Genomic DNA, 26516 nt, shown 5'->3' on the forward strand with positions numbered 1-26516 from the left:
CCACCAACTTTCACTAGTATGTCACTGACCACTTCATGCAGGTGGAATGTGTCACATGGTCATGGATCACATTTCTATTTCTGACAGACATACTTTCACTTTTGTTGCTCGGTAACCTAATACAGCTGTTGTCCGAAGGACTGCTGTAACCATAGCAGCAGTCTGTATAATTGATCAGTCCACAGTGGTGAAAACATGGAGGTAAGGTGTGTTGTATATTTGTGTGTGTGTAAACTCCAATTCATGTCCTTGCATCTTGCTTCAGGGTTGTATCGCCGGTCTGTACCAATCTCTGGGTATGTCGGTCGGAGCAGAGTTTTCCCCTGAAGATGTGAGTCTCCTCTACCAGAAAGTGTTTCATATTCCCTCCGGCATCGATGAAACACATGCAGCCATGAAGAAGGTTAAAAACTCAGACGGATTTCAAAACGACAAAGCAGCTCTCGTTCAGATCAAATCTTAATTTGTCATTACAGGATGCTCCTCTGTGTCTGTTTCAGATTGCAGGAGAAGACAATAGTTGGTCCTGCTTTGGTGAAAATGTGTTTGACGTTCTCCTAGAAATTGATAGGGAGAAGGAGAAGAAGGAAAAGGTAGTGAATTTAATGATTTTTTTCTGAATTTAATATAACGGTGTCTGAAAAAATATTATTTTGTCTTTACTAGTAGAAAATAAAAGTATTAAAATTGTAGTAAAAAAGTAAAATGTTTATCTGCAGCTCTACTGGGACCTCCAGCTGCTAAATGTTGGAAATCTCAACACTCTGATGGGCCAACCAGTCATCATCGATCCTCGTGTCCTGAATTGCCTCCACCAGACCACGGACCCAAACACTTTCAAAAGTGTGGTCAGGGGGAAAGAGCTTAATGGGAGTGTGAGAGGTGTGAAGCGGCTCAAGAAGGCAGCCAGGCAGTGCTGGGCCAGGTGAGCATCTTAACGCTAAGAAGCTGAAAATGATCTAACAGACCAAGGTCATACCAAGTAAAGCCCAGAATTTAAGCACAATCCATTTGATTGCTAATTCATTTAACTTTGAATTTGTTTGAGGGAGAATGTGTTCTGTGTTCTTCTTTCAAAAAACACTTTTACTAAGTATTTACACATTGCAGTATTTGATTTTTAAACCCTGGAAACAATGAGTCATTATTCATTGTCACAAGCCATCCATTATAAGTTGAATTGCTTGTTATAGAATCATGTGCTTGTATTTATCTTCATAGATTGGCATCAGAGAGTGTGGGAAGTATACTGCCCTCTCCCTGGCAGGGCCCAAGCCTGGAGTTGAGAGGTCAGGCCTGGGGCTATGTCTCCCTGTCGGACGTCCTTCTCTTACTGGAAGTGAAGTATGATGCGGTGACCCACTTGCTTTATACAGAAATGCTGCAGGAGCACCACAGTAAGGACTGGTTCCTCTCTCATTGCAAGATAACACAACAACAATTTCAAAAAAGTGTATCTTACTCTGCACCATACTCATGCAGGTGCTTCCCATTCCTGTTTTTGTTTTTTCTTCTTCCTCCTTTTTTTGGTGAAACCACAGCTCTGAGTATCTGGGAAACCCTGCTGCCATGGCAACAGCATAAGGAAGAGGAGGGGCTGGGGGATCTTGCGGAAGAGGCTTTGGAATCAGGTGACATGCTTGGTTTGGCTGAGCTGCCAGGAGCATTCAGGATATACAGGTAACACGCAATAACAAGGTTATTATTATACATTTAAGATGAAATGAAAACTAAATAAACTGAACAGAAAACAACAACATTTCTTTGTTTCAATACCAACTAAGATGTAAAAATTCAGTGTGTACTCTTGAGAGAGAGCAGTTATTTATGATTGCAACAAAGAAACTCACCGTCAGTTATTTATAAAACACAGATATTGTTCTTAATCAAAATTGAAATAAACATTACAAATCACTTGCCATTTCCCCTTACTGGGTGTCAAACTAGAACACTATAATAGAAATGACTCTCCTGCAGGGCCTGCCAGAGGAGTCGTCCTGAGTCCGGGGAACAGTCCTGGTCTGCCATTTCACTCCTGTATGAGTTGTGGAAACTTCGTCAACAAGAAATGGACGCACTTACAGTCCTGGGAGAGAGGTGAATACTTCTACACATTTTAACCTGTTTGTAGTACGTCCACACATCAAGAAAATCCAAATAATGTCAAATAGTCTAATGATGATCTTAATTGATTACTGTACGATCTTGCTCACCTTGTTGTTTGTAAATGACATATTTGACACACATGGGATTTGATATGGTTCTAACCAGGTCTGAAATGAGTTGATTCATTAATCTTTTACCTCCCAGGTTGGACAGGCAGAACCTGAGGCTGTTGTGTCTGTATATCAGTTTGGCAACTCTCAGGGCACAAAGAGAAAAACTGTCTTACAGCGCTCTTCTGGCAGCTCGGCAGTCCTGGGGGAAATGGTGAGCCATCACAAACAGGGAAAATGAAGTCACTATCACTATCATGCCCTTTGCTGGTTTCAGCTACACGCCGTCTGTCCCACACATATTTGTCCAGGCCACACGTTAGGAGTCCCTGCAGAGCAGAGCGGGCAGCACTGTGGCTACATGACGAAGAGGAAGAGCAAACGAAGGACTGCATGTCAGTTACACCGCAGCAGGTACTGTAAATGTACTTATGGCCTGTGAGACATAGGCAGCACATTATGTCATAACCTTATGCTCAAAATGTTGTGAGTAATGGCCAGAAGAAAAACAACTATAGATGTTTTATCAACACCAGAACAAAAACTTTGGCCCTGTTACAGCAGAGAGTGCTGCAGTTGTTGGTGCTGAGTCAAGAGCAGGAGAGGAAGCAATTGGTCAAGTTGGCAAAAGGGGTCTCCATAGAGGATTTACAAGAGCCAGCATGCACCGTGCCTCCAAAAGAGGGTAAATCAGTGTTTTCTTCCATTCTGCTGCATGCTCGTTATAATTGCTTTTCTTTTGTATTCCCTCCATTTCTACATCCCTTATGTCTTGTTTCCTATGCAGATAGTCATCTGCAAGCTACTTTAAGAAATGGCTGTATAAAAAGGCTGAGACAAATCCACGCTGGCCTGCAGACACGCAATGACGCTCAGACGCTGCAACTCCAGTCCCAGCTCCACACAGCCAGTGAACCGGCAATGTGGTACCAACACCAGCTGGAGGATTGTACCCTGCTCCTCTTGGCCAATCTGATGGAGCTCCAGGAGTTCCAAGCTGCTGCAGTACTGTCAGCTCTGATGGACAAGGTGAGTCGAGACAACCACAACACCCAATCCAAGGATTCCACAATAACAGAGGCTCTTTTAGTAAAGCACAGACTGTTTGAATACTGATGTGTGTCTGTTAGAGCGCCCAGCACGTCCGAGCTCTGCGAGATGACTTTGAATCAGACCTTCAAGCACGGCGCTTCACCAACCTACTGCAACTGATCTCGGACGCCCCTCTCACTTCAGACTCTATACTCACTCCTTGCATAAACGTAACCGAAAATAGCAGCAACGAGGGAATCACAGGACTGGTCTGTGATCAAAACAGCAGTGGTGGGCCAGCTGAAGCTCAGACAGGGGATTCAATCAGAAGGGCCAGTGGAGAACTAAATGCGACGCAAGGTGCTGACGAACAGGACATCTGTACAGCAAACACATACATGGCTCTCCATCCACCTACAGCAATTACAACATGTTGCGTTTCCCCCCCAGGTTGTGGAGCAATCGTGGAGGACCTGCCCTACTTGGAGATCTTGTGTGTATCAGGTGCAACTAGTACAACTCTCTCTGCAGACAGAGAAGCCCGGGAAGGAGAAGAAGTGGTTAGTGCAACAAAGAGCCCCCAGAGTTATGAGAAACAGGGCTCGCTGATCGCCTGTGCTTGGAGCGAACCGCCAGAGGACGACACTGATGATGAGGCAGCGGCTGCGGTCGGCCAAAGCCAGGATGTACAGTCGAGTGACTACAGCAGCACAGCTGAACACACACAGTGTGGGGAGACTTCAGGAGAGAGTGACCGAGAGGAGATGAAGCCCACTCTGTTCCACTCTGATTCCACAGGCCGTCCTGACACACAGTCTGCAGATGAGCAGTGTAGCCCAGAAGGACAGGTACTATATGTGTGTAAAGCAGACCATTACATATTGTATTATTATGTTCATGCATCTAATTTGTTTCCCCTTTTTATATTGTCATTAGCTGACTGTGGATGAGAGAGCAATAGCTGATCAGTCGGAAAGTGACCTGCAAACATATGCTTTGGTAGCAGAGACCCTGCAGGCTGCACAACCACATCTCTTGGTCAATCAGCAGGCTGGTGACTTCTGCTCTGAACTGACGGATGGGACAGCTAACGTGGACAGCGAAGTGCTTCAGGTGGAAATGTGTCCCACTGCAACAGAGCTGTGGGACCCGATAGGGCCTGAACCCGCTCGTGCCGAGGAGCAGAAATACAATTCACCAGCCGCAGTAAGTCTGCCGTTGCTGTGCAAACAAGATTTGTGCTGAACATTTCCACAGTACCCATATGCTATTTCCTGTTGTGAAGATTGACTGCAGCCCTGCAGAGAGGGAGGCAATAAGGGAATCCACGCTGATGGAGAGAGAGCGAGCCCGAGAGCCGGTCTCAGCGATGGAGAGAGAAAGGACGATGCGCAACCTAGTGGACATGCAACGAAAGGTCGAGCAGAGGCAGCAGAGAGATCGAGAGACACAACTGCTGAGGGTGAGAGAAAGGTGTTGAAATCGGGATTTCACCCACTAGACAGAGGTGGAGTGGGACACTGAAGGTTTTCAGATCAGTGTTTATGACACTCTTTGTCTTTCAGGTTCAGGAGCGTCTGTCGATCATACAAAACAGAAAAGCAGAGGAAGACCTGCTTGGCCTGAAACACAGCGACCGGCTAAGGCACCTCACGCAAGACCTCCCACAGGTAAAACACTGTATAATGAGGCGGTCTGCGTAATTGTGTCCATCATTGTATACGACTGTGTTTTAGGAGGATAAGAGCCAGCAGAAGACGGTTGTCAGAGAGCGACTGGATCAGCTGAGAAGAGAGCGCTCCTATGTCATGCAGTCCAAACGAGACAGGTAAAAAACACCCCTTTAGATGAGTCCGGAAACACCAAACGTTTACCATCCCCTCCCCGTTTCATTTTTTATCCTATAGGAACACTGCAGTACTTAAGGAACTCCTGGGTCCTGTAGCTCTCCACAGCAGAGAAACCAATGATGGCGCTGACTGAGAAACTACAGCTGCTTAAATGTCTAGTATAGTTTAAAAATAAAGTTTTTTTTGTTAAAACTGTCCAACAAATGTATGGTTTTCTAATGACTTGGAATCTGTAAAACCACATTGTTCATCAGATAATATTCCAAACTGTAATTTTGAAGATTTTTTAAAAATCAACAGTGGCCTTCAGATTTATGGTCATATAAGCTGACATCATAGTAAATGTTGTAAATTCAGGGTGTGCGTATGAAATAAAAAACATCTCAAATTTTAACTGACTGTTTATTATACAGTTATTATCATCTTGACAAACATAAGCATCAACAGTAATGTCATTTATCAATGACCCCCTTTAGTTGTGTACACATTATCCCCCTGTGGCCTAAATTACATACACAATGAGTGGCAGTGGTGCATGTTGCAGAGTCGACAGAGGTTCCATCAACTCGCCTTCACGTGAACATAGCATTTATATTGGCACTGTTGGCCATTACCCACTTATGTAAGAAATAATGTGACTAGGCGAAGGAGACCTCTGTCGACTTTGAATGCACCTTCAAACTGGGGCTGTATTTATTTACAAGTCTATGGGAATGGGAATATTGTAACATGTCAAAGGATGCAAGTTTGGCTAACAACTCTACGATGGAGAGATGTGTATAATACAGAGGTTTGCTGCGGGCCCAGCGGTTTTCCTGCAAGAGAGAAGGCTCTCCTGGTCCTGGTGAGTAGAGGGGAAAAAATGTCTACATGGGAGAGATTCTCAGCAAATAAACATTCTGGTTTTTTTCCTCTTAAATTGACCCTATATAGTGTCCACTCACACTGCAGTCCAACACAAAGCAGGAATACCTATCACTATAATAAGCCAGAACATTCCACAGCAGCTCACACACTGAGCCACTGCATTACACGCATACAATACATACAAAGTACACAAGTGTGTCCTCAAATCATATGAATAGTATGCAACTTAGGTTAAAGTTCTGTGGTCTCGAATCACACTAACATTCAAACCAACAAAGAAAGGAGTTTAAAGTCCGAACTAAGAAAACATGGTGCCTGGCCAACAGCGTCTTTACCCAGGGCTTTTTATATTTTAACGATGACAGCCGGGGACTGAACAGAAAGAGTCCCGTTTTCAAAAGATGATTGTTCACCTTAGAGGATGAGGTGGATTAAACGTGCGGCTCTCAGCAGGCTGTGCAGAGGACACACTTTTTGGGCTGTAATCAGGTCAGCTGTTATGATAGCAGGGCACTTTGTTAGCAGGGACACGCTGAAATTTAAAACAGGTGTGGTGTCATATTTCTCTGAAGTCTTCTATCCTGACCCTGGATCTACATGTGCAAGATCGCCAGCAAGAAAGCAGCATGCGCTTGTGTGTGATAGACTAAACTACACCTTATACAAGATCAACAATATTTGCATTTTATACACTAGACTGGTGTTTCCCACAGTGAAAGGTTAAAGCCGAGGATGAGAACAGGGCGGTCCAAGTCAAGTTCAGTAAACCTTCTTGCTGGAGGCTTTGATGAGCACTCCTGTCCATAAACACAAAATGGTCATCACATGTCCAGCATATCTCTGAAATATGGGCACCAATGAACTGAGGAGGGTGGATATATATGTGTATATGCATTTGTGTACACCTCTTTTTCATGGGAATCATGAAAGGAGAGAAATCTGCATGTATGTGTATCAAGTCTTGAATGGTGTTATCAATGGGATGTTAAGTGTGTATGTGTGCAATATGCATGTCTTTATGTACGAGTCCTTCCTATTGGTGTGCGCACTGCACCCCTGGGCCATGATGGCCCCCTTCCTCATCAGAACTATCATTGTATGCCTCTCTCCTGGCTCCACCTCCTGAACCTTGACTCTTATCAAATTCTGTCAGGTCCACTTCCTCTGCATCTGCTGCAATAACGGGAGTCTCAGCACGAGCAGGCAGCAAGCACTCGAGTTCCTGCAAGTTTAGAATTTGATTAAAAATTATATATAACATTGCAATCATTCAAGCTTAATGGAGTTAAAATTGCGCAAAGCAGAATTTTTAGTGATCGTGACTCACGTTCAGTTTTTCGGGGCTTATCCAGTTGTTTTCGGGGAACTGTACGTCAAACTTGATGTAAAGGTCTCCCTTCTCAAATGGGTTTCTGTACTGAGGCATTCCCTCCCCCTTCACCATTCGAATAGAACCTGCCATACAAACGCACACCAACAACATGCTGTAAAGGCATACAGGTGCAATGGGGATCTCCGACCTACTACAGACAATGTACTACAATATGACATAAGCAGAACAAAATTGCCAGGCAAAGCTATGCTTTTAATATATACATTACATTAGATCTGTTACAATAACAATTTAAAATCCTATATGTAATAGTGTTATTATACTTTCTAAAGTTTTCATGAAATATGTCTGTGTATGCCTAAGAGCTGGGGTAAAAAATGTGCATTAACCATTGTCAATTACAAAAGGGAAATTATAGATTTTTGTGAATCATAATATAGATCAAATCAAGTCATTTGGTTTGAAAACATGTTTACCTGGCTCGATGACCTTGCCAGGTGGATATTTGACAAGCAACTGACGTCCATCAAGGTGTGCGACAGTCATCTGGAAGCCACACAGAGCCTCAACCAGGCCGATACGTTGGACCATGTGAAGGTCACTGCCATCACGGCGGAATTCCTGTTTAGATTGATATCCCAATTTTAGAACATGAACGACAAATAAATGTAGAAACATCCTCTGAATTCTAAAAATATCTTGTTAGCCACGTTAATAAAATAAATACAGCTAAACAATTAATATCAGACGCCAATTGTTTTTTTTTTTTTACCTCATGCTCTTTCTCTTGCAGCACCAGGACTATATCTCCTGGTTCAATGCCTGGCGCTTGGTCAGCTTCCCCAGAGAATGTGATCTTCTGTCCATGTTTCATGCCTTTGTCCACATGTACCTCCAGAAGCTTAGTCTCCTTGCACACCTTATGACCCTCACACTTTCTGCAGCGGTCCTTCTCATTTATCACCTCACCTACACCAAGCACACACAGAGATCGGACAATTTCAGGGTGCCGCTGTAATTGTTATTAGAACCTGACCGATGTTGATGACTGTCATTTCTGATTAACTATAATTTTTGGTGTTTCCACTAACTATCTGAAACAAACTAAATATTGTTTTTCATTTATGTGTTCTCATTTATTTCAGTTCATTGTGAGTTAACTAGTTTCTCTCCTCTCCTGTGTTTCACTGAGGATACAGATTTGCACTCTGCTTAAGCTAATGATGATTAGCATCTCTGCCAGTATTGTAGCGATAGGGATGGCCCACATTTCCCCATCATGACTGCCTCAAACCTAATGCTGGACTGAGTAGTGTATTAACTTTGCTGTTTTAGGTTCCAAAAATGGAAATGTTGTTAGTGTTTGTAACATGTAGTGTGTTGGTGTTGATGTTGGTAATTGTAATTTTAGTGCTGGTTTATAGTTTTGTTAGTTAGTGAGATGGATGCTAAGGTGATTGGCCCCTGGTCCTGTGTCATAACAATATACAGGGTTGAATGGCATTTGTACATTGCGATGCACTCTGCTGGGCAAACTGTCTAATGACACCATTACCCAATTATTCTAGCAACACTTTCCATATTAGATTATTTGAAATGCGTGCTTTATATCTACGCATATTGGTCAGCTTGTGCGCCGATATTGATATATCTGCAATAGGCTTATATCGGCTAATTCAATCTACCTACCAATCTACTCTTTATTGTGCAATATATGTGTCAAATAGAGTCAGTGTGTGGGTGTTGACAGGCGTATTACCTTCTCCATTGCAGTCTGTGCAGACTGACTGCATCTGTTGAACCATCCCAGGGGCCAGCTGTCTAATCATGATTCTCATACCTCGTCCTCTGCATGCCACACACTTCTGCACGGCTCCTGCCTTACCCCCCTGACTAAAATACAAACGATAAAGCATCGGCATTGTTAACAGGAATCTCTGTCAAATAAAATGGCCGCAATTGCATACCGTCTTCTGTCAGAAACGTTTTACTTTGAAACTAGATTTGTTTAAATAATTCAAATTAAACATTCAAAGTAAACTCACCCATTACAGGCACCGCACAGCACATTCTTACTGAGCTGCAGTTTGGTCGTTTTGCCATTGTAGAGGTCTTCAAGAGAAACTCTGTGTGACAAAAGAGATGCGATATTATATTTGTGTACATTTGATTTGAAGCACCCTATATTTGAAGCACCCATAGTGTATTTATGTAACACTTACTTCAGGGGATGTACCATATCATCTCCTCTCCTCCTGCCTCCATTGCGTCCTCTGCCCTGCCCCCCCATGAACCCAAACAGTCCTCCGCCAAAAATGTGAGAGAAGATATCATCCATGCCAGGCCCTCCGCCTCCTCCCTCCCGTAGTCCCTGTTCTCCATAGCGATCATAGAGCTCCTTCTTTTCTGGGTTTGTAAGCACCTCATATGCAAAACTGATCTCTTTAAACTGGAAAAGAGAAAATAAATAACAATCAGACAGCTAGTTTTGTTTTTGATGAACCCCTCTTACAAAGTAAAAAAAATAAAAAAATAAAACAGGATCTGAGGAATTAAGTCATAAATCAGTAAGAATCAAACACTGATGTTGTCGCTAGGGAAAAGCCCTTTCGTATTCAGTTTGGATTCTGTGCCTTACCTCTTAATCCTCAAATAGTTTGTATAGTTGTGTGATAAACTAAAATGAGAATTTCTCGGCCCCTATTGTAGAATAACTGAGCTGTTGCTAACTATGGTGTTGCTGCTGTTATTGGTGCATCATACCTTGTCTCCAGCATCAGGGTTCTTGTCAGGGTGGTACTCTTTAGCCAATTTGCGGTAGGCCTGTAATAAACCACAAATCATGAATTAGCAAAGCTGTGTTAGCGGCCTGACCTCCGGTGCTAACTGTCAAATAGTTATGCGAGCGAATCACTAAGTGTATTAACTGTCCTCACTAGCCAGAGGCCACCTGTGGGCCTGCTGTCAAAAATATCAGGGCACATCTCAGACGTCAACCGTATGATCTTCTGGCACACACACAATCCAACAAAAGGTCTAAATGCACTTGATTTTGACATGAAATATGACATTTTGAAAATCTCTCGGTCGCTTGTCACTACCACCAGGTGTGTTGACGTTTTGGTAGGAACAACAGCTCGATTGTCTTAAGCTTATTTGGTTGCTTAGAGTCACAAAATGTTAAGACAAACAAGCAGGCGGCTGTGCAAGGGCCGTGTGTTTGTTGATTACGAAACGATCACTAACTGCCTAATGTTTTGAATGGAGTTTGGGGGTAATGACTCACTACGCTTTAAAATATACAGATACGCTAGCTAGCGTTACAAGACGGCTGACGTGAATGTATGAACCGCTCATTTAGCTCATACATTTCACTTCAAGTGTACCAGATGTTACACCAAGGGAGAACCGGGTTTTATTCCTTTGTGCTTTTTTTTCTTCTGGTGAGCGGTTTAGCTCCAGCTGCTTCGTTACTTTCCTACTTGGTGTAGGCTATTTGCTGGAATGTATCATCTAACGTCAATAGCCGGCAAGCTATCACACTCGTGGTCACCAGTGTATTTCTTGTTTTCAGGGCAGGCTAACTCTATCCTTTACGATCTGTACAGTGATAGAAACGATGAAAACCACAATCCGTGCTGATATTTCACAAGCACCAACGACTAGCTTGTTGTCTTCAAACAAACGAGACACGAAGTACTTAACAGTTGTCTAGCTTAGCTTGCTGACTACGCTAGCAAACTCCCTAGCTTCTGCTGAGAACCTCTTAGCTAGCGTTAGCGTTCCGTAACCTAGCTCGCGTTGATTTGCTGTTTTCTAGGCCAATTTTTTTTACCCGTGGCCTCTTTTTTTTAATCCCGTTCCGACTAAACAGATTCCCCTTTCGTTTAAAGGGTAACGTGTGTACCTTCTTTAGTTCATTTTCAGAGGCAGACGGTGAAACTCCGAGGATGTCGTATAGCTTCGTATCCACAACGTTCGCCATGATGCTAGCCGGCTACACAGAAAGACCTTCTGCGGAGGTTCAGCTGAACGACAAACCGACGCAACGATCGCCGGTTGAGGCTGCCCAGGGTTGCCAGATACTACGACAGACATAAACACCCACTCGGAAACAGATGCCACAAAACAGCAACCATATTATTCCACGTTATGGGGGCTTGTATATTTACCGCGCCATTATCTTCTTAACTATAAAACAAAATGGCATGTTTACAATTTGACATGTATTATTATTACACATATTAACGCTTTATGTCCGGAAGCGTGACGGTGCCTACATGAGTTTGAAATAGCTGTAGATGTACTTTAAGACTGGATAAATGCAGCAAATCACCTGCTACAAACATTTATCCAAATTTGTCCGCTGACAAACCAGATATTGCATTTTTACTCCACAGCATGCACTTTATCCCACATATAAAATCAGTAGCTACTTTTCATAATAATATTTTACATACAAAACATTATCAGTTGATAAAATAGTATGCATTACTTTAGATTAAACTACATACAATGTATATAAAGCAGCTACAAATAGATGAACTTAACCAACAAGTACAGATTACATGTTAATGCATCAATATGCACAATAATTATCCAATAATGCTCACAGGGGGGCATTCTGCATATGAGAACTTTTGATACCTTAAGTGTATTTTGTCACTAATATTTTGCACTTAAACGTGCAATGGAGTATTTCTACACCGTGGAATTGGTTATTTAAGTAAGTAGTAGTAGTAGCTGGACTCTTGTTTTTTTTTGTTTTGCCTGGTAGGGTTTATTTTCACTACAGCTAATATTCTGTACACCTGCAGATTCACATATGGTAAAATAATGGATGTGCAGATGTGTGACCACAGTCACTCTACAGGGGGTCCACAGTAGGCCCACACCAGGTGATAAACAATCTACAGCATTTTTTTAGTTGTCCTTTTTCAAGGGGTTTGTTTAAAGCTTGTCTAATTAAATTTGTAAATCGGTCTGCTTTTGTTTATGTAGCAATTAAATGAGAACATATTAAAAACATGATCCCTAGGCTTTTCATCCAAAATCCGGGGTCAGAAAGTGAGGGACAGTCCCTAACACTTGTCGCACTGTAAGGTGTCCATGGAGACCAGAGTAAAATATTTTTAATTAATAAAAAAATATATATATTCCCGCAACACCATTTGAAAATGAAAAGGAGTTTCTTTTTTAATGTATTTGAATGTTTTCTTCGAGAGTGACACATCTGAATATTGCTGCAGTACTTGCTGGATCCTGAGAGCATTTTTTTCTCCTCAGTGACCGCAAATAAATCCGAGTAGGTCTTATGTTTACACACTTGATGGACAGCTGAACTTTTGATTACGTTGTAGGTATCCGCCATTTTGATTCCCAAATCTTTATTTTGTTGTTGCCTGCCCGCTGAAGTATAATCTGGACAGTGTCATCACCTAGAGAGGTAAACACAGCCGCTCGCCCGGCCGACCACCGTGCAACGGCGGTGTAAGTGACATTGCAACCCGGAAAGGATAGCATCTTCAAGCTAACAGCGCAGTCATGAACAGCCATCCATGGGCCTCCGGGTGACCTGCCAGCCAAAGTTGCCGATTTGCCCGTTGAGCTAGATGACGACTTACACAATGACGGATGCAAGGTAACCGGCTTGTGTTTTTTTTGGGAGAGAAACACATGTAACGTTAGCCCGACGTCAACCCTGTGCGAGTGGTCTGAAAGGATGCTGACGCTAGGTCTGAACCAGGAGGACATCGTCCCACCTAGCCACGCAGCAGTGGCGAATAACTCACCGACGTTATAGCTTTTGAGCTACCGTTTGTAATTCATTACCACATTGATGGTTTGGTAACGTTAGCAACGTGATTCAGACATTGCTAGCGGGCTGGTTTTACGACCTGCAGTCAAGGTAAGTAAAAAAGGCACCGCTGTGTAACACTGTAAACACACTGATGGGTGTAGGTGACGGGAGATGAGCGAACTTATCGTGAAGTTAAGACGACTCTGGATAAGATGAGTAACCTTAATTCGTGCCGATGTGACTCTGCTGTAACTTTAATATCCGTTGCTAGCTAGCTAACGGTTACCATTACCAACCGTTATTAGGACGCCAGAAAGGCCCGACTTTGGTCGTGCTCTTGTATGCAATTTCAACATTAAATTTGTAACGTTAGAGGGGAGATAAATCCCCGGAGTTCGTAGTCTGAGTTAAAATAACACCTGTCTGTTTAGCCTAGTTTATTACCAACATGTTTATTGAAGGGACACCCACACTGGGGCAGTGTACCTGGAGCTAATACAATCAGTTTTAATGGAAATGAGCAAGTTCAAACCCTATCTACACGCAAATATATTACACATCTTCAAATGTCTAATGTAATGTTTGAATCAAATTCATTTTCATTGCACAATTTAGGCAGTACATGCTGGATAAGCAGAGTTTATAATGATAATCATTGACTTGAATCATATGCTATTAATATGGATTCTCTGTTATTGTCTGATTTGGTTCAAAGTGAAGAATCCTCCCTTAAAACCATCTGCCTCAAATGTTGTTAAACTGTCATTATCACCACACATAGTCTCAGGTTTGCACTCTGTTGGAACAGAGACGTCAGGCTCTTGGACATTTGTTACAAGTATTCATACCGCACACTAAATATTAAGTGTCTTTCCTGCAGGGCATTTGTTTTGTTCAGCGTTATTCTCGCTCCACTCATTATTTGCTGATGCAACTGTATGTGTGAGCCATCCTTAAAGCAAGCTGGGTAAAGTCAATACACAGATGTGCAGCACTAAGTCATTTGCAGATGCATTGCGTCCTACTCTCCAGAGAGGAGTGCGAACCTTAGTCTCTGCACTAATGCTGACTTTAATTCTTCTCTGGACTCTAAGGAAGACAGAGCAAGTCTTACTGGTAATGATTCTGTTCAATTCAGTCCCTCCTGGGTTTGTGTGTCGGGTATTAGTATAAATTAACTGGGTGTGTTTGTGTCTTCATTGTGTTGATTTGCTGATGCTGATTCATGTCCAGGCAATGCAATGTCAATAAGGCTATTTAGCAAGATCTGATTGAGGCTACTTCTCTTTGTCCGTTATGTAAGAGCATACAGATGCATTATATTGTATCACACAATGAATTGTTCAGCGCACAGTTAATGTATGCTCAACAGTCATGTAACTAATCACTATGTCACATTCTCTTTTTGTCAACAGCTAAGTGTATGTGCCGGTGACGTCAGCCATGTTTTGGAAGTTTGACTTGCACACATCTTCCCACCTGGAGGCTTTACTGGACAAGGAGGATGTCACGCTTTTTGAGCTCATGGATGAGGAGGATGTGTTGCAGGAGTGCAAGGCACAGAACAGGAGGTCGGTTTATTGTCTTTTAGCATCGTATGATATTATTACATTTCAGTTTCCAGTAATTCCTTCTGGTGCTTACGGCTTCATCTTTTCTCATCATTTGTAGACTTCTCCTGTTTGTGTGCCAGGACCAGTGCATGCAGGATCTGGTTCGAATGATTACTACAGAGCCCCCTGCTGGCGTCGAGGAGACAAGGCGCTTCAAGTAGGTGGTTGTGTAGAATATATCCATGTACTGTACTGTGTCCAGGAAAATATGTGTTGTGTTAGTGCTGATCTACACCATGTCAAATAACCTGACATTTTATAGAAAAGATGAGAATTTAGGTGGAATCATAATTATGAAAACATATGGTTGTTGATCCAGCTATTGAACCAAATTATTTAATTTAATTAATTTTCCATGTAAAACTACTTTTTTTTTTACAGTTAATTTAGTACTACTAAGGTAGAAAATAAGAAATGGTTTCACTGCCATGTGTGTTCTCTTTATTTATTACAGATATCCAAATATAGCATGTGAGCTGTTGACATGTGATGTGGGAGTGATCAATGATAAGCTGGGTAATGAGGAGCCTCTGCTGGAAACTCTGTATGGCTTCCTGGAGCAGCCGTCCCCACTTAACCCCCTCCTGGCATCTTTCTTTAGCAAGACAATTGGGAACCTAATCACACGGAAGACTGAGCAGGTAACACACACTTGCACTCGCACAGCAAAATCAAAGGGCAGATGTACCAACACATAAAGCAGTGCATATAGTTTAGGTATTTCCCTGTTAGTTGTGGGGGCATGAAGATGTCGAGGTCAGTTGGCCTGTCCGTCTGACCAGCTGGTTGGTCCAGAGCAACATATCTTAAAAACTGTCCCCAAACCTGTGACATTTCAAGTCACATTTCCTTTTCTTGATTTGAGACAGGCCACATATTTTCAGTTATCTATAATTATTTTGTTTCCGCTGCTCTCTGTTGTGTTCAGGTGCTTAGTTTCCTGCGACGGAAGGAGGGATTCCTTTCCTTGGTCCTGAAGCATATTGACACATCAGCCATGATGGATGTGCTCCTCAGACTTATCAGCTGTGTGGAGCCACCCCCTCTTCGGCTCGATACACTTATTGTATGATCCACATTCATACCATACATTTATACATTGCGTAGTGATATTGTTTGCAGTTATAATGTGATATTTTTGTCAATAGTGGCTGAATCAAGAGAAGCTTTCCCAGAGACTCGTAGAGCTCATTCACCCCGAGAGAGATGAAGAGGTAGAAGGGCATTTAAACATAATATTAATAGCACTCAAAGACTCTTTAACAAACCATTAACATGACCCAATGTTCATGTGTGTCTTTGTGTTTTTCCCTCTCACAGAGGCAGTCCAATGCATCTCAAACTTTGTGTGACATAATTCGTCTGAGCAGAGACCAGGCCAATCAGCTCCAGGAGATTTCACAGCCCGACCCTTTGTTGACTGTGCTGGAGTCGTAAGTCAATATAAATGTTTTATTAATATATACAGTATATATATATATATATATATATTCCAGGATGTGAAGGTGATGACATACTTTCTCTGTCCACAGGCAGGAGTGTGTGGAGCAGTTGCTACAGAATATGTTCTCAACAGACAGTTCTGAGAGCTGCATCATCAATGGAATTCAAGTTCTTCTCACATTACTGGAAATCAGGAGGCCTGTGTGAGTGTGATATTTTTGAGCAATTTTAAACAGTGTATAAATAATGCTAGTTCTGTGTTGGAAGGGTAGTTAATCTAATTTTTAATTTGTCCCCTGGCATGGTGAAGTTAGTCACACCTCTCTTGGTATGAGCATTATAACACGTTAAATGTTCTATTCATCCGTTTCCTGTTTTTGAAAGGTGTTTGGTCTGTTTTTTTTATTACAGGGTGGATGGTGTAATGGATGCTCAGGGATTTGAGAGAAGTTACACCGTTAACAGCAGTATTTTGTTGGCCATCCAACCACATCTGACACACTTCCACCAGCTACTTCTGGAGCCACCCAAGGTATGTAAATAAAGATATACTCTTCTATAGGTCCTTAATATGAGCTGTTATAGTATGAAATAACATGTTTCTCATGATAAATACCGATAGTTATCAATAGAAAACTACTAACAGGCAATATAGAGAGCTACAAAAATGAGTCACGGGTTTGTCCCATACCAAAACTGAAAAGGGAACGCCCTTTCACTTGCAGGGTGTGAGGACACATTATAAATATCAAGCACTCACTTTTGCTGCAACCTCTATCTTAAATAGTTATGTTTGATTCTCTGCCATTTATATACCATTTGTTATACAGTAGTTGCACATGTATAACAAAACTCTGCTAACCTTTCGGACTCTTGTATCCCGAATTCCTCTAAATTCTGTGCCCTCCATCTGTAAACTTATAGCGAAATCCCATGCTGACTACTCTGGGTGTGCTAGAGGAACCATTAGGGAACACACGTCTGCATGTAGCCAGACTGGTGGCCTCTCTGCTGTATACCAGCTCTGCTAGCCACGCGGTAGTAGCACAGGAACTCTGCCGACTCAATACGATGGACCTGCTTCTGGTGAGATAAGTAGACATGCCACGTTTTTGAGTATAAGTTTGAGAAAGTGATCCATTTTAAATGTTCCACCGGAAAATGTGCTTTCTTCAGGACTTGTTCTTCAAGTATACATGGAACAACTTCCTGCACCTGCAAGTGGAGCTTTGTGTTGCTGCCATCCTCCGACCCTGTGCCCATGAGATGAGACTTCAGCCTGGCTTTGGATCCCAGGAAAAATTCAGGTCTCATCAGGAGATCTCACAAGAGCAGGCTTCGACCGGATCGCCTTCTGAACCTTCAGACACCCCTGAAAACTCTGCACATAATTTAATGGTGACTCATGTAGGTGTCTCTGCTTTTGTTTGAAGCAAGAGGCTTTAATGACGTTTAATCTACTGGAACGGCCACGGTGTTGGCTCTTTCTGAATTAAAAAAAATTGATTGACTCTATCCTTGTGTCTCACTAGTTGTTTCAGCACTGCCATCTTGTCCAGAGGATCCTGGAGGCTTGGGAAGAGAATGATAAAATACAGTAAGGAACTTTATGGCATCATCTTATTTTCCAAGCAATATCAGCCTTTAATGGGGTTTACTAACGGTGGCACTGCTTTGTTCAGGTCAGAAGGTGGTATGAGACGAGGGTACATGGGACATCTGACTAGGATTGCCAACACAGTAGTCCACAACCTGGAGAAAGGCCCAGTTCACACACAGATTAGTAGCCTCATCACAGGTGTGTGTGGACATGTGTACGCTCATTCCTGTGTGAAAGAAAGACATTTACACAATTGCCACTTTACTTGAATGCTGCTTTGTTCATGCAGCTTCTTGTGTTTTTGCATGTAGAGCTGCCAGAGGACTACAGAGGGCGCTGGGAAACCTTTGTGGACCAGACCCTCTCAGAGACGAATAGGAAGAACACCATAGACCTGGTAAAGGAACACACACATGCTCATCTACAGTATTTAAGACTGTTTGTACTTGAACTTCAATACGTCATGTGATGTATTTTTTTACATGTCCAGGTTGGCACTGGAAACCCACGCCCTTCCTCAGAGGATGATATGGAGAGCCCCTTCCCTAAAGAACTGACGCTACAGCAGGTACACATGCATACGCTCACACACACACACACACGCACACGCACACACACACACACACAAAACATATTTTTTGTTGTTATCAGAGATGGTAATCTAATTCAAATTACAATGTGTGTTTTAGGCCTTTTCAGACTACCAGATCCAGCAGATGACGGCTAACTTCGTGGATCAGTTTGGCTTCAATGATGAGGAGTTTACTGATCATGACGACAGCATTGGGTAAATTAACTGACATTCCTCACTGTATGGCAGTGAACTATTGTTATTGTGTGTCAACTGAGAGATTTTTACTTTTATGGCAGAGCAACGTTTGACCGAATTGCAGAGATCAGCATCAACATCGATGCAGGCCAGGACTCCGTGAGTCTGTTTAGATTTTCTACACAAATGTATTCACAGATTTGTTCTTAGAAGTTTGATTTTTGAGGTCTTTGTTAATTTTTACAGATGGATTAATTAATTTTATTTAGGGACCAAACAAATGATCAAAACAACCTAACAGCCACACAATTCAGATTTAGGTTTGCGAAGCATTATGAATATTGATGTACATTGATTACATTTACATTTGATATGTCGACCTGTCCTTTGCAGGCTAATACAGCTGTGTTTGAGACCTGTGCCAAGGAGAGGATTCAGCCGTTTGATGATGATGAAGAGGACATTTGGGAGGAGAAAGAGATCAACTTTGCAACACAAACCAAGTCCCGTAACAGGTAGACAGACACACCAGTAAATACAGCAACCGATGCTCTGGATTTTATTTCGGTGATGTTATGATTAATATATGTGAATTAATTGGCCTTGCTCAGTCAAACATGCTAAAATGTTTTGTGTGATTCAAGGTTTGGTGGGTCCCAGTCATCCCAGGGCCCAGCAGCTATTAAAGACTGTGATACGACAGCAGCTTCTGGCAGCGAGGCCTCCGATAGAGCAGACTCAGACTCTGAGGAGGGAGAGGATCCTAAAGATGACCCGGATCCATTCTCAAGCCAGAGCCAGACTGACGAAACAAAGGGTAAGACATGTTATATTCTACAGTATTCTATAGTTATATTTGTTTTGCTATGTGTGTCAGGGCAAAAGCCAAGTTTGAGCATGTGTCTCACGGCACTCAGGCACTGGCTGGATAGCAGACTTCGGGGAGGTGAACTCCAAGGCTCCTGCAGCAGGAGTGGGCTTTTCAGCCTGGGGTACTCCAGACTCCAAACCAGCTGCCACAGAGGCAGAGGAGAAGGGATGGGCCAAGTTCACCGACTTTCAGCCTTTCTGTTGGTGAGTTTGAGTGCACTCTAAAAATGAGAAGATTATTTCAGAAACTGCATTCCAAAGCTTTGCTTTAGTAAAACCATTGTGATAATATACTAATAGGAAGTTTGCATTACCCCTTCAGTAATTACATCAACAAAAAAAGAGATTGTGGTGATCATTAAATGAGAATACGTTTGAAGAAAATCCAAGCATTTATTTACGGCTTGAAGTAAAAAATAAAAAACAGTGGTTGTACCTGCTGTCCTCCAAAGTATTCCCATAGTTGTTTTGGTTTTCTTATCCGTGTGAATTATGTCCCCAGCTCTGAAACAGGCCCCAGATGCAGCTCTCCTGTGGACTCGGAGCTTAGCGGATCAGGCAACACCAAACCAAACCAGAACCGTAAGTTGCTGCAGCACGGCACATTCAACTACATCAATGGGCTGTAAAACATTCGTAATTAAATAAAACTTACAATTGCAAATACAGATCTTGTACCATGATGAACTTTTTATTCTGTTATTAAAATTAATAATGTCAAAGGTTAAACTGTCAGTGTTCTAACTGTTTTTGAAAGTACGGTTATTCTTTCATTAAGTACAAATTAGGGGAATTATTTCCTCTGGATTAGAACGCAATATGTTTTAGTTGGCAAACTGCTGGGATCAAGTGATGTGACGGAAAGAAAGGCTCCTAAGCCTTATAGTCTTGAGTGACCACTCCCTGATCTACATGCAAACAAACATGTACATCATTTCCATTTGCCAAGATCAACTGTGAGGTATTTTTTTCCGGGTTGTGTATTGAATGATTTCATGTATTTACTTGTGCTGAGCAAATAAAGCAGTTAGCTATAGATGACTGAGAAAAAATAATAGAATTCACCGTGCTGCTCGAAGGCTACTGGCAACTTTTAAGGTGCAGTATTTTCTTGCATTTTACTCAATTAAATGCCAGGTCAACAGACCAAATAGTCATTTAACACAAATCTATATGCATTTGGCAGCTCATTACTACTGCCTCTCAGTCTCTCATGTCTGTGATAAATTGACTACTCCAGTGAAATGAGTATACATCCATGGTGAAGTCGGATCATTTCTTTTTGGCTCTTTGCAGCGTGTGTGTGGAGTGTATGTGTGGCGAGAAAAGCTCCACTGGTAGCATCGGACAGCTCTTCCTCCAGCAGCTCAGACAGCGATGAGGAAGAAGGAAAGACGGAGTCTACGACCAGCGAGTCGGTCACCACAGAAACCATCACCACGGGGGCTGGCAAGGAGACAATTCGGCTCACCGTGGACGCCAAAAATGAAAGGGCAGTCTTCAGCAGGTAGGTCCTCTCACGCACAACCGATGTGCAGCTTCTCTGTCTTGATTGGTGCAGCGTCCCCCCCTTCTCCTCTTGTACTTCCAAGTGCTTTTATAGAGCCCCTCTTCCCCTTCCCCCCCCCAAAAAACGTTTTCCTGCTAAAATGTTACTTCCACCTTCTCTGTTTTTCTTCTGATATTGCCCTCCTCCTGTCTGTTCCCTTCTTTCTCGTCTCCCCTTGACTCCAGAGTATTCAGACCAGCAGTCAGACGGTATGTTGTGCTTGAGGTCCTTTGCTCTGGAGTGCGATTTGTGTTCCTGAAGTTGTGTGAAGGATTTAAACGGCCATCATGAGCACAGATGTGCCACGTTTTTTTTGTTTGCTTGTTGCATTTAACAGGATGCGATGTAACAATTCCTTGCCTAATTCATCGCAAAACTATACTAACTCCCAGCTGGTGGCTCGTAGAGAACCTACAGGACCTCTGTCCCTATGCAAGGCTCTCCTCATATTCTCAACATGGCACTGTAATTCCAGACGATGATCCTGGGGTTAAGATTTTGAGAACCCATCGGTGGCTTTATGAAATTACACCAACAGACGAGAGCGGTGTATGATGATTGTCTGTCATAACATAAATAAAAAAGATATTTGTTTTCTTTCAGAGCACTCAACACTACTAACAGTAAGTCAGATAGCATGCTGTGAACAGAAGTTGCTACCAAACCAGCATATCAACATTCTAACAAATCAATACATTAGTAAGTTACTAACAATCAGTACGTCTACCAGCATGCTACGATTAAACACATTCCACCTGGAATCTGAGATGAACTATTTTAGCAGAAACCTGAGCAACGATGCGCCAACTCACTGTGATGTTGTCACAGCCGGCTATATGATGGCAGCAACAGGCCAGTTGATTCACACACAGGGTTTGCACCGTCGGCATCATCGTGGACAGCTCAAAGCAAACAACCGTGGTGACATTTAGCCAAGAGCAGAAGTAGCATCTGCAGTTTGTTCTTTATGATATGAGTTCAGGTGACAGTGCCTGGTTATGCCTTTTAGTCAGTTATAACTTCCTTTGTTTGTTTGTTTTTTCAGCGAAGCAGATAAGGTGCCGGGAGACAAGGGGAAAGGGAGCGAGAAAGAGAGTGAAAAGGGGAAGAAACCTGAAGACAGTCCCAACCCCACTACCGCCAGTCCAACTAACCAGGCGGCTGCTGTCACACAGTAAGTGTGTGTGTGTGTTTGTATACAGCTGAATACAGAAGTGGTGAGATCACCACACAATACAAACACTTCAAATCTCTGGTAAATCACCTCCCAAGAATGAGCCCATTTGAATAGAATTGTCTCTCTTACACCGAACTAAGACGGCTTAATGATGATTCAGAAAACAAGTATAAAAGTTGCTTGCTCATCGTTTTGCACACAGACTTAACAGACCATGACTTCAGACTTTTTTACTAACTATTTAATTGAATAAGTTAATTCAGCATCCTTTTTATCAGTTTGGATTCATACTGCTGTAGATTTGGCACAGACGTACACCTTGACTCAAGGATGAACTGTTTAGACAAAGTCAAAAGTCAAAAGTCAAGGTCACTGTGACCTCCCATCCGTCCCATTCTTGTGAACACGATATCTCATGTACACCTTGAGCACATTTTGTTTGGGACAAACATCCACTTGGACTGAATGGATGAATTTATGAAGTGATGTAATTTCGGACAAACAGAAACTTGTCTGGTTGATTGAGGCATACCACCACGAGGCAGTAATTCTAGTTTAATATTTAAAATGGGATTGGTTTAACTGTAATTTTCTGTAGTTTAAAGACTTAAATCAAAATACTCTTCACCTCAATTAGATTTGGGTGGTGCCAGAAGTGTCATTAACATATCTCTCAGAATCTTGGTGGATAAAAACCAAACTTCTCTGAACTTTTTCATTCTTTAACTTTTGAAAAAAAATATTTTTGTAATGTTTTTTTTCCCCCCCTTACAGAGACACGCAACCCTCTGCTAATGGGCCGGCCTAAAGATGCAGCACAGACACACAGACCGACGCTTCATACCTGTCCATTCAACACAAAGCAATGCCACCTTTGCTTCACGTTAGCAGCCCTCCAATGCCTTTTTTTGTGTCCGAAGAATGGGATATGCTGAATGTTGAGGTCAAACAGCCCTTAACAGTATGTATGCTGGATAACACATTTCTACACATAGGTACATTGATTTCTCCTGCACCTTCCTGACATAAGTACAACTCAACCGCTACAACAAGGAATGTGTGTTTTTAAAGAACATTTCATTGTGCCCAGACCCCCAATGCCAAATTCTGTTACATAATAATAATAATAATAATTTAAAAATCTGATTTTCCCATTGAACTTGAGAGAGAGAAAACACTTAGCTGTTGTGATGAGCTGAGGTTACGCGCCTTGTTTGAATTCAGCATCAAATTTCAGATTGTTTGAGCGTCTCTGCTCCCAGGGCATTAAACCACAGCCCAATTTTTTCTATTAGAGCATTTGACTGTTTACATTTTAGTAAAGAACACTGCATTTAAATAATCGGCCAAGATGCTTGCAAAGCTAGCTGCCATTTCTTTAATTTCAGCATTTCAACGTACGTGACAAGCAGACGCCTCATTAGTGCAAATGCGTGAGTGGTTATAAATCATTTCTCAATGAAAGTAACATTTCTTTGCTTTGATCCCGTCGAACATAAATGCTCTCCTTTTGTTAATTTAGAGCATCAAATGTGGGAGCATCGTGTGTCACTTCCTCCTCCAACCTCTGACAGATGTGTGTGTGTGTGTGTGTGTGTGTTGTATTCATGTGGGTAGATGTGTGTGCATGTGTGTTTGAACCCTGTCCGACGTACAGAGTGCATTCTCAGGTCAAATGAGAGGTATGCAGATATAAAGAAAGCACACCTGTGTAACACACATGCACACAGTTACCATACACACATGTATACACAACCAAATCTACACACACGCGTGGAAAAAAACAACAACAACAACCCAGTGACGTGCACATACCAATTCATATCACCCTCAGAGCTGTTTAAATGTAATATTGTGAAATTTGAACATGTATTAGGTTGTGGCTATTCTTGGTAATAATGTAAACGTAATATAAATGTAAACAGTATATATAAACATTATATCTATTTTTGGAATAAATCCAACGTAAGGAAAGGCGGTTGTTTCGCAGGTTGCAACGTGTGTATTGTATGTATGTGTTGTACTGTTGAAATGAGGCAATAATGATGTCTGTGTTTCAGTTTATACCCCAGCATCAGTTCCCGTTCCTCTGCGACATGCTTCCTACACGGAGGTTTGAGAGTGTGTGAGAATGTGAGTCTGTCCTCCTCATTATTCACCTAAAGGATGGTTCCAGTTTGGAATTTGGGTCTAATTTTCATATTCATTAGTTTTAAAACGGTCTTATTAGGAAGAGAAAACGTTAAGATAATAGCAAAACTACTGATTCAGTTTTGACATTTTAACTGCACATACTTTGCCTATGTAATGATAGAGGTTTATCAACTAGAGCTGCACAAATGTGTTGATTAATGCAATAGTTTATCAGTAGAAAAATATCAGCCAATTATTTTGCTAATAAGTTATTAAAGGAATATTTCAGGGATGAATGGCAAACATGACCTAAATTCAGTTTCTCTATGTGTGGCTTTACTTTGTCTAATGTTCTAATTTATTGAATGTCCTTGGGTTAAAATGGATATTTTTCACTATTTGCTATCGGTTTATACACTAAATGATGAATATATTTAATCAGTAAATTGCTTAGCGGATTAATTGATAATGAAAATAATCGTACATGACAACAAACACTTTGGGAGAGCTCACATGCCTCAAAGTAAAATTGTTAATCCAACTCAGTTGTTGACTTGTCTGATTGCTGATCTTCTTTCTTCATGTTAGATATTAATACTTGTTGAGAACCATCTCATCATAAATGATAATAATCACAATAATCATGGTTCCAACTACAAAAACTAGACTGGAACTATCCTTTACGTTTGTGTGTGCCAGACAGTCATGCTTTACTTTCTTTCTCCTCGTTTCTCTCTTTCTCAGGGCAGGAGTTGACTTTAATTGCATTTATGCCTAGGGAAGGATTTACATTGATTGTTGTATTTATTTTAAAAGCACTTTTTTTCGAGAAGCACTTTTGGTTTGTTTGGTAGTGCCAAGTGCCACCACATTATTCCCCGCTCAAAGAGATGGGAATGTTTGACTTGAACGAGTGAATTATGTAGATACTTTAGAATACAATTTCCTCAATGCTTTCTGCCAAAGTGTGTCTTCCCACCTGTGTTACAACTGGCTTTCATATTTGTGAAGTAGCCTCCTTTCTTGCAGTGGTGTCGGGGGTCTAGATTTATCTGAAGCGGTCTTTGTTTGATCCCTCTCGTGTGTGTTTTTTTTTTAAAGCACGTGATGCCGTTATCAGCAGTAGGAGAGGATGCCACATGTCAAAGAAAAGACTTGGAAGGTTTATCTTAGACCGCAGATATTTTGCTTTTATCTATTCAGCACGCTGAGCTGTTTGAAGTGGAGCTGCAGAGAGAGTTAGCACCGGTTTAAGTCAGGGTTCGAGGAGACAAACAGGGCTGTTTTTTGTCAGGGTGTGTGCAAGGTCAGAATATGTCATCCTGTCTCTTGCAAAACCTAAGCACTACATGTGACCCTTTCGTGTGCGTGTGTGTCTGTGTGTGTGTGTCCGTCCTTCACCTTGAGAGTGTTGCGTGTGCAGTCCAGCTACGGGTATGGTGTGATGTTATGCATAATGGCTTGAGGTACAATACGGTCATGTTTAAGTGCCATTAAGTTTGCACATTAGCCTCATTCACCTCGTCGGTATGTGCTGCGTTGGACAGTGTATGCCCGAAACTTTAATTGAGAGACAATGGGTGTTAAATTGTTACTCCATCCCATTGTCTGGTCTGAGGCCATTTCAACGTTCAAAACTTCCTCGCACTATGGCTTTTTTTTTTTTTTAATGTAAAGTGGACTGATGCTGGTGGGTTTAGTTTTTTTTCATTTAGGGAGTAACGTGTCTGTTTCCTGTTGTCGATTTAGCTTGTACATTCAGATATGAACCTAATAAATATGTCAGACCAAGAAGCACGAGCCTGTGTTTGTCTCACATTTACAACCTGCTGGAACACAAACACACACGGGACAAACGGTGCAGGACTTTGTCTATAGAAGCACAAATATGTTTACCTTAGGGGCAGGTGGGCTAATGGATTATGTTGCCTCCCGCTCCTTCCTGTACGTCTCCTATGCATGTGAGCCACACCGATTTCCTGCAGAACAAGCACAAACCTGCCTGTCATGTAGATCTGTGAACTGAAATCAGTGAATCTAATAGGAGGGAAGCCAAAGACCCTTCTTTTGTGTTCGTTCACTTCTCATATCTCACTTGTCCGCTCGGTGTCCTACCTATATATCACTGAGGGTGTGTGTTGTCATTCCTTTCCTTGGATACGTCACGTCTTCACTTCCTCTAGAGTTTAAAAGGGGAGTACAGATACTGAACACACCTGCAGCTGCTCCGGCTTCTCTTTTCTACTCCTCGCCTCATTCCTCCT

At 42.0% G+C, this 26516-nt stretch overlaps 3 protein-coding genes across 6 annotated transcripts; 2 read left to right on the forward strand and 1 right to left on the reverse strand.

Annotated features, from left to right (window-relative positions):
• Positions 1–251: 251 nt before the first annotated feature.
• On the forward strand, positions 252–5417 carry LOC311018859 (uncharacterized protein). The gene is made up of 16 exons (XM_084017926.1): positions 252–403; positions 501–593; positions 720–925; positions 1222–1397; positions 1542–1680; positions 1978–2097; positions 2311–2430; positions 2528–2630; positions 2778–2901; positions 3004–3245; positions 3347–4096; positions 4185–4454; positions 4534–4710; positions 4814–4918; positions 4985–5076; positions 5156–5417. Exons 1-16 carry the CDS (start codon positions 299–301, stop codon positions 5229–5231), a joined length of 2898 nt encoding a protein of 965 aa, XP_083874052.1. The 5' UTR covers positions 252–298; the 3' UTR covers positions 5232–5417.
• A 64-nt stretch (positions 5418–5481) lies between these two features.
• Positions 5482–11363, reverse strand: dnaja2b (DnaJ heat shock protein family (Hsp40) member A2b). The gene is made up of 9 exons (XM_084016910.1): positions 11206–11363; positions 10062–10121; positions 9521–9747; positions 9344–9424; positions 9058–9191; positions 8071–8267; positions 7775–7919; positions 7293–7420; positions 5482–7187 (listed from the first exon to the last, which is right to left on the reverse strand). Exons 1-9 carry the CDS (start codon positions 11281–11283, stop codon positions 6999–7001), a joined length of 1239 nt encoding a protein of 412 aa, XP_083873036.1. The 5' UTR covers positions 11284–11363; the 3' UTR covers positions 5482–6998.
• Positions 11364–12719: 1356 nt separating this feature from the next.
• Positions 12720–26046, forward strand: LOC311018114 (serine/threonine-protein phosphatase 6 regulatory subunit 2-like). 4 transcript variants are annotated; one of them, XM_084016907.1, is made up of 25 exons: positions 12720–12939; positions 14514–14669; positions 14770–14868; positions 15166–15352; positions 15640–15777; positions 15860–15925; positions 16032–16144; positions 16244–16357; positions 16566–16686; positions 17079–17240; positions 17331–17561; positions 17687–17751; positions 17837–17952; positions 18066–18151; positions 18245–18322; positions 18444–18541; positions 18625–18682; positions 18917–19038; positions 19168–19340; positions 19441–19597; positions 19896–19975; positions 20690–20900; positions 21128–21151; positions 21988–22116; positions 22894–26046. In XM_084016907.1, exons 2-25 carry the CDS (start codon positions 14542–14544, stop codon positions 22925–22927), a joined length of 2790 nt encoding a protein of 929 aa, XP_083873033.1. In that variant the 5' UTR covers positions 12720–12939; positions 14514–14541; the 3' UTR covers positions 22928–26046. The 4 variants fall into 4 exon arrangements, with proteins under 4 accessions (XP_083873033.1, XP_083873032.1, XP_083873034.1 ...); XM_084016906.1 differs by lacking the exon at positions 12720–12939 and having other exon boundaries at positions 14487–14669; XM_084016908.1 differs by lacking the exon at positions 12720–12939 and having other exon boundaries at positions 14487–14669; positions 17331–17552.
• The last annotated feature ends 470 nt before the right edge of the window (positions 26047–26516 follow it).

This window comes from Eutrigla gurnardus, assembly GCF_963514095.1.
Source record: "Eutrigla gurnardus genome assembly, chromosome: 9".
Lineage (NCBI taxonomy): Eukaryota > Metazoa > Chordata > Actinopteri > Perciformes > Triglidae > Eutrigla > Eutrigla gurnardus.